This window comes from Pygoscelis adeliae, unplaced genomic scaffold (genome assembly GCF_000699105.1).
Source record: "Pygoscelis adeliae isolate BGI_AS28 unplaced genomic scaffold, ASM69910v1 Scaffold175, whole genome shotgun sequence".
In the NCBI taxonomy this organism is placed as follows: Eukaryota; Metazoa; Chordata; class Aves; order Sphenisciformes; family Spheniscidae; genus Pygoscelis; species Pygoscelis adeliae.
Window position 1 is genome coordinate 2362189 of NW_008824941.1, and position 8339 is coordinate 2370527.

The following is an 8339-nucleotide window of genomic DNA, read 5'->3' on the forward strand; positions in this document are numbered from 1 at the left end:
CAGGTACACATTTTTCTTTCCTAGAATAAGGTAATCAATCTGAAGACAAATTAAAGCATCATAGAAATAAATTTTCAATTAGCATAAGAATTATCAATAACACTCAATACTAGAGGTAAAATGCAGTTTGATATTAGAAATGTATGAGATGTATGAAATCATTATGTTTCCAGACTCAGCGGTATGGCTCCCAATAAACTAGCAGGTCATACATGTTAACAAACTTACAACAAATTAAAAAAAAAAAAATCTGTGCAATTATACCAGTTTCTTCTAGTGAAAAATTAAAAATGCATGGCATTTTTGGATGTCTTCGCTTTTTATAGTTTGCCCCTCCTGTTAATACCCACTAGCACTTTGTATTTTGAAATGACACTTGCCAGATGTATTGAGTCGCCAGGTTGTAGCAGTACACTATAAGCTGCATCACTGCGTGCCAGCAATGACTTCAGTGACCTAACCCAGCTACAGAGGGCTGAATCTTCGCACTACTTTTTTTCCTTAGGGGGAAGGTGTGAGTCGTAAAGTAGAATTCAAAATGTTTCCCAGCTATAGCCATGTTTCCCAAGAGGCACTGAAAAGTCTGAGTTTGTGTATAATTATGAAAGACATTGTCTGGGGATGCCAACTGCGCTGAAATATATGAATGTTTTTAACTCACTAAACATGTCTCAACTGAACAGCATGCTTATCTAAAAAAACAAAATATTACTTTTGATGTTTTAGGTATGCAAAAATTCAGAGATAAGGTAATGCTAAAACCTTACACGTTTGGGCTAGAGCAGTAAAGTTTTTGTTTTGTCTGTGAAGTGATTCTGAAAATAAATTTGTTGAGGCTTTTTCAAACTCAGTCTTAAAATTTTGCTACTGCAATCTGTATTTTAATAAAGCTTTTATTAACCCTTTTATGAAGAAACAAGCTTAAAATCTGTTGACTCATACACCAGTTACCAGATAAAATACATTTGATTCCAGAAGCTTTGGTGTCACTGTTAGTTTGTTTTCTGGAGAAAGGATCTGATGATTCAATGTTCAGGCAATATTTTTTCTATTGTGTCATAGAATACTGCCTCTATTCTATTTTTGTCGTACGAAGTAATGAATTACTTTTTATAAAGCACGGAAACATTTCACACTGAAATAGATTAAAAGTCACTCCAGTCAAAATCTATGCTAATGTGTCTCCTGTTTACTACACTTAGTGCCACTATTAGCACCTTTGCTGTCTCCCAACACACATTACAGCTCTGAACTAGCACTTTAGACAATGACCTACTGCACCATATCATGATCAGCTAAAAACCCCACTTCTTTAAGACAAATCCATTTAAAAATCTAGATCTTAGTGCAGTGGGATGAAATACCATACATATGGAAGAAGTGTTTAGTGCCCTTCATTGTTTATTGCCCTTTATTTGCCCTCAGCAAAATCCACATGAGGAAAATATATTGCCACTTCTTGATGCATTTCCTAATTAACTATAGCAAGTTTACCATACCCTCCAGATCACATATGAATGCGATGCCACTTAAGAAATAAGGGACAGCAACAATCTGAGAGTCGGAGAGAAACCTTTCATACAGTGAAGAATTAGAAAAAAGAAGGAAAAAGTTCCCCCCAAAGGGGTTTTTCCTTTAAAATTAATTCTTGATTTGTGGACTTTTAGTAGGTGATGAAATATCACACAATCTAAAAAAATATTGCAAATAATATATATCTACCTATAAATTTTTATATGCACACAAATAAAATTTGGCAAAAATAGAACATTTAAAGTTAACTTCATATTTATCCTGTCAATGATAATTGCAGACGTAGCCACGAGGAAGCTCTTTTCTGCAGCAGGCATCCGGTGCGTTCACACACTTAATGCTATTAAACTCCAACTACTTCCAGTGGTAGAGTTAGTACCTTTTAAAATTATACTTTGCTTATGTAAGAGTGAACAGTCACTGTGCCATCCTTGATGAACAACACAGGACATGAAATAGCCCATGGATTTCTTGTCCCGCCCAAATAGCTAGAAATCTAATTGGGGCAAAGGAAAACAAAATATGATAAATACAACCATATGAGTCAGGAGGGAAAACAAAAAAAAAAAAAGCAGTATGAGCTTATGTGGAAGCAAACATAGGTACCTATCCATGTAGTGTTTCTGCCCAATGCATTACTGAAACAACTTTTTTTCAATTACCAGTCTGCTATATTCTTTCCCATTAATAGGGTGGTTTCACAAGCCACTGAGCTATATCTTTGATGTTCATGATAACCATTCCTAACTCTTTGTGAACTCCACTACTTAAATCCCCTCAAATGTCTGTTTATTTTCTCCTGTTACATATTCCTAAAGCATGAGATTAGCAGACACAGAGTAGGCCTTCAGGCACTAAGAATGTAAGTTAGCCTAATCTCAAGAAAACAAGATGTGCACTTAACCATAAATTTTTTTTTATAATCACAGCAAACATAACATACCTGGTATTCAGTTTTATATAAATCAGTTCTTATGTCAGATCTACTTCTGAGGTTATCCAAAACCCAAACACATAACATTATTTTTACTCTGAATAATATTTACAGACATTAATGCTCTATCCATTTCTACAATCATTCGAGACACATTATATAACTTTATTTTTTTTATTTGACAAGCAGCAGTATCATGTTCGTCATTTTTTTTTACATTTTAATGTAGATACAATTATTAGGTTATCTGTCATATTACAATATTTAGGGTTTTTTTGTGTGGTTTTTTTTTTTTTTTACTTTGTCTTAAGATACATTAAAAAACATCAACTGCAAACGTGAAAGGGGAGGAAAAAAAAAAAGCATGGTACCCAACCAATTTTCCACATTTCAGCAATACTTCACTCATTCTTTTAGTAAAGTTTTAAGAAATGTCATAATGACATGAGCTTGAAATATCTATAGGCATTTTCATTGACGCTCATGACATGGCACTGGTGATGTTGTAAACAGCAGAAAAACAGGGGCTGCCAAGTGACCAATTATGGAGGCACAGGCCTGCCTCTTCCCACAGGAACACACCAAACAGTGACAGCAATGATCTCCTTACAATCATACCTGCAGGATAGCAACATCATGCTACATAACTGTATTCGTCTGCAGAGGCCTGGCTTCGCTCTATGTACTGTTTGTCTATCAGAACTTCAATACACTTCTTAATCATGCTGATACTTGGGTTAAACCTAGCTCTTGATTGGCTAATTACCTGCAAACGAAAGACACGGGTTTTGTGTTATTTTTATTTACAAGTTATAAATACTTTAGAAATATGCGCTAAGGGCTTTAAGGCAAATGCAGTATATTTTTCTTTTAAAGACAGGATTAAATAAACATGGAATAGTTCATTTATAACAATCAGCAAAGCATCTCTGTACATTAGTGTCGGGACACTTAAACTGACTGCTCAGCTCATTGGTTAGTTTGCCTGCACGTTAACCAGATCTTTTCAGTCCTCTCGCTTGCTTAATTTGTCACGGTACAAATGAGGATAAATATTCAGGTTAAAAATTAATCTAATATTAAAGCATTTCTTCACTTTATTATTATCACAGTTTAAGCAAAGTGAAAATTTTGTAAAACCATATGTGCCTTTCCATGCTGGCTCTGCTAACTGACTTCTCTTCCTAGACTAGGTCCCTTTTACTTCCGTTTATGTACTTTCATTGTTCTGGAATATTTGATTTATGGACTCCCAAATTTTGTCTGAGTTACGTCAGTCTCACTTGGAAATTAAATGCCTGAAGAATGTGTTAATCTTAGTTTTCATAATAGTTTATACAATTCTGAATGGTTAAATTCCACTTGATGGTATTTTTCAAAACTACCTCTGAAGTTGAACACAATTTTCTTCTCAACCATCACCACTTTTGTTACCATAAAAAGATAGAGAAGACATTTTCATTTAATAAAGATTTGTTTAATACTATAAAGAAAACACAGGTTTCAAAGACATGTTTAGAAGACATGTAAACAGGGACGTAGCAAATTACAAAAAATCTGACTATAACGTTTTAGTAAGACCTTATTCATTCTTGAATAGCACAGTTTAAATATATTAAAAATGCAACCTATCCTCAGAGATTCTACTGCACTAGACAATCAAATTTGCAAGAAAAAATAACACTTCTTTTTCAGGAAATTTGCTGAAAAGCCCTAGATGACACTTTTCATCAGAAAAGACACAGCCCAAGAGGTAATCATTTTGTAAAGTTACGCTACTTTATTGCTCTTGCAGCTGCCAGGATGTGAGATGTGAGCTGGATTTGTTGTGTTTTGTCTAAGTTCCAGCCCGTGTAATGCTGTATACCTGGTCCTGGAAGGCACACAAACTGCTCAGCTGCCCGGAAAGTGTAAATGGAGTCCCCCTACCACTGACCTCCTTTCCTATACAACTTGAGACAATCAGGATGAACCTCTCTTTCTTCAGTCACTGAAGATAGCCCTACAATTTGGCAAGTTCCATCTGGCTATGCTGGAACTTTGTAATACATACAGTAAAAAATTATTTATTGTAAAAGCAAATCTATATATGCGTTGTGGAAGAAACCGCCACTGCAGGCAAAACTTCAGATGTCTCTTAATAGTTCTCAGTTTTGCCCATTCTCTTGTAGACAAGAGGAGGAAATGGTGTGTAGTAACAGAATATGTATATCTATTAACTTGGAAAATTTCTCAAACAAAAGATCTTACTACTCCAGTGTCACAATATATTTTGCCTGTAGTTTCTCATTTATTCTGTAAAGAAAGTCGTTTTTATTTCAGCTGGATTTCCTGTTTTCTTTACAACTTTTCATGTCTGGCTTTGTCCCAGCTCTAGAGCTTGCTAGGGCTCCCTCTGTGAGCCAACAGAACTCACCAGGTAGAACTCACTTAGCAAAGCAAACAAAAAGCTCAGAAGAGTGAGTTGGGTTGGGCTAGCAGCCAAGGGTCTGGTATGTTCCACAGCAGCACAAATGAGAAGAAACTGGGTGCTAACATGCTAATAGATCTGCTCAGATTTCACCTAACTTCAGTCCTACACTCAAATGGATTGTCATCATCATCCTTCATGTATCTACTTAGGGCAGAGAAAACAAAAGATAGAATTTTATATTGATAAGGAGTTTTTTGTTTTAGTTTTGTTTTATCAAAGATAATACAAATAAGAAGGATGGATAGAAATACCCGATGGTCAGAATAAAACATTTTCAGGGAATGACTGCATTGACCTTTCCCCTCCACTACGCCCACTGACCAATGAATAACATTTTAAGGGAAAAGCTACCTCATCCTGCAAGCGACTGCAGCATGGAGCTAAAAGTAACACTATCAGGGCTTATCTAACACAATTAACAATTCAGCAAAGACCACGTGCTGACATATACAGGTCTACCAAGGGCCTTGAGTATTTTCTTGGACACCTCACCGTAAATGAAATGTGTGGTGCTGTAGTCTAACTGTTAGAATCGGAGCTAACTGCATTAAGGCTAGGAGTCTTTCAATCATATCTCTAACAACAGTATAATCCTGCCCTTGTATCTCAGAAAAAAATATTAATGAGGCGAGAAAATATTAACCATTCATAGTAAACCGACTTCCTTTCAAAAGATTCATTCTTACTTCTCAAGAAATCAGACTAGAAATTTTAAGTGAATACATTATATATAAGTATATAAACATCATGATAGAAGTAACGTCACCATAATTAGTAACAATATCACAAATGAATGTTTTGAGAAATAAAAGGGCTTTTGGCAGTAAATCAAATCTTACTATAAAGGTTAAAAGGGGAAAAAAAAAGGAAGTTGGACAGCCAAGAAGTTAGTTATGCATACTGTAAAAGTTTCATACAAGTGATGGTTATTCATTTTTTAATAAAGGTCAGTCTAGTGAGAAAGCTGAGCGTGTTCAACTCAGAACCACCTGGCAGTTTCGTCTTATTCATACAACATGAAGCAAAACAAGTTACTGAGCTCCATGCAGACATAACTAGGTAAAATTTCCATTTAACATGAGATTTTCATCTTTGTGTTTAAGCATTAACTATGCAAAAACGTGTCTCCCCACAATTTGCTCTAAAACCTGGCAATAATTTCTGAAGTGCCTAAGAGTACATCTGTATCACAGACTGTAGAGACGGCACCTAACATTTTAAAGAATCAAGCTCAGGTTCCAGTAACAGTTTAGCTGAGGCAGCATGGAGATTGGCACAAATTATTCCAGAGTACAAAAAAAGAAGGAAAAATTAACCCTACTGCATTTTTTTGTACTGCTTCACCTTATTGCTTGAGGTTTCACAAATACTCGTTTAAGGCTACATCAGGTCCCCACACTATACTGCAGCATAGATATCAATTATTTAGAAGCCAAGACTTCAGTTTTAAATGCTCTAATCCATCTAGGATATAAGTGGTATTCAAAATTGAGAACTAAAGACTAAATGATAAAGGATACGATTTTCCAAAGTGTCATAAATTTAGTTAAAAGCTAAGGTAAAAAACCAATACAGGTGGATGTGGCTGGTGATAGATAAATGGAGCACCAAATTTACTCTCTTAGTTTTTAACTGAGTAACAATCCAAATATCCACATTTCTTGCAAAGCATGGAAAAGCTCCTGATATTAATAGACCATATTATTCCACAAGAGTACTGCAAGAGCAAAATGCAGCAGAAGCACGTCAGATAGTGCCTTCTGAGTTAAATAAAGGAAGAAGCAACCAGAAAGGAATTTTTTTTTCCAAAATATAAAAATTTTTAATCTATTCCACCCTTATAAACTGGTCTCAAGCAAAGTACACTTTGAAAACTTTTTCTAAGAATTTGAGAGTAGGGAGAAAAAAGTATTTTTGAAGATGAAACAGGACTTGCCTACTATCTTCTAGTTTTAACTGAAAATCCTTACAGGATTTAATCATAATTGCATGGATGATTTAAGTAACAGGAAACCAAATAACCAAAAACTTTGAGAAGTAATCAGGACCTATGCTGCCTCACCTTTTAGATATTCAAAATCAGATTTCTTAAATTAAGCTTGCTTTCAGAGTATTTGTGTACAAGCACTATTTCAATATCCAAAACATTTAAGATGTCTCACATTGCATGTTCTGGGCTTACAAGCTCTCTGTAGCTGCTTATTTTTTTTAGGAAATAAAAAATAAGCGGTGGGTGTGGTAAACTGTTTCCTCCATCACCACAAGACAAAAAGCATACAGCAGATCTCAAAATGACCGAATGCCTCTCCACCTCCATGCTCAAAATGGTCCAATAAAGTAGGAATCTTACTCCCTCCCCAACCAGTCTGCTCTGAAGCTATCCAGCAAGGCTCAGGAGACAGAGGAATGAATTAGACTGAAGAACAAACGCCTTGGAAGGCTGAGAAAACTAAAAATGGGAACTGGTTGGTAGGAGCAAAGGTTAGATTGGAATAAGACATACAATCAGCCAGGCAACTAGCACAGATAGGAGTGTGAGAAAAACTAAAGAAATAGCACTTCCTTCCCAGCCAGTCTGTGATAGTTCACAGATCATTAATCTAGAATCTAAAAAATCTAGACAACTGTACCGCTTAACGGAAAAGGGAGATTAAGAAGTGCATGTCTACATACTCAGACAACTTCTAAAATTTAAGCCATAAATTAGAATAAAGTCACGATTAGAGCTCAAAATTGGCTAGGTGCTTCTGTGGAAATTCCATACCTGGAATATCCATACTCAGTTTTTCAGTTGAACCTATAGCTTTGGCAATGGTTCTTTATAGGATACGTCATCTGTTGGCATAGAACCAGCCAACAGGAAAGAGCAAGCACAGAGGCACTTAATGCTTTACTGCTAAGACACGTTTACAAGATTGAGGGATCACAGCTAGTGCTCCAGTACTGCACTAGACTCCAATGAAATTAGTATGAAATCAAAGTAGACTCCAATGAAATTCTCACTAATTTCACTGAAGTATTAGTTTTGACATGGGAGAATTTTGTGGTCAGATGTTTTACTCAACTATCCTGAAGATTTTCATCAAGTCACGTTTAAGAAGAGGATTTCATCTTACCTCCTGAATAAGAGCATTATGTCGCAACACTTTACGTGCTTTCATGATACGGACTATAGCAGCTTGAAGATACATTTTTCTGTCTTCATCTACAGCACTTCTGGTCTGCTCCATCTCCTGCGATATCAAAAGAACAGTAATGCTTAGAATGTAGTAAGATCAATAAACACTTCATAAAAGTATCCTGAATCTATACTTTTTACTTTATTAAAGGTGGTCAATTAATACAAAAATCTAGGTGAAGTTCAATTCCAGGCAAAGTACTTCTGTAAATTAAGAATAA

General features: G+C 35.5%; 1 protein-coding gene across 1 annotated transcript in view; it reads right to left on the minus strand.

The window, feature by feature from the left end:
* Window positions 1-2627: 2627 nt before the first annotated feature.
* Window positions 2628-8339, minus strand: part of CUL2 (cullin 2) — a 50125-nt gene continuing 44413 nt past the window's right edge. The window contains exons 19-20 of the mRNA XM_009325534.1: window positions 8057-8173; window positions 2628-3233 (exon numbers count right to left, since the gene is read on the minus strand). Coding sequence (XP_009323809.1) covers window positions 3102-3233; window positions 8057-8173 — 249 coding nt within the window. The 3' untranslated portion in view covers window positions 2628-3101. The remainder of the gene's footprint in view (window positions 3234-8056; window positions 8174-8339) is intronic.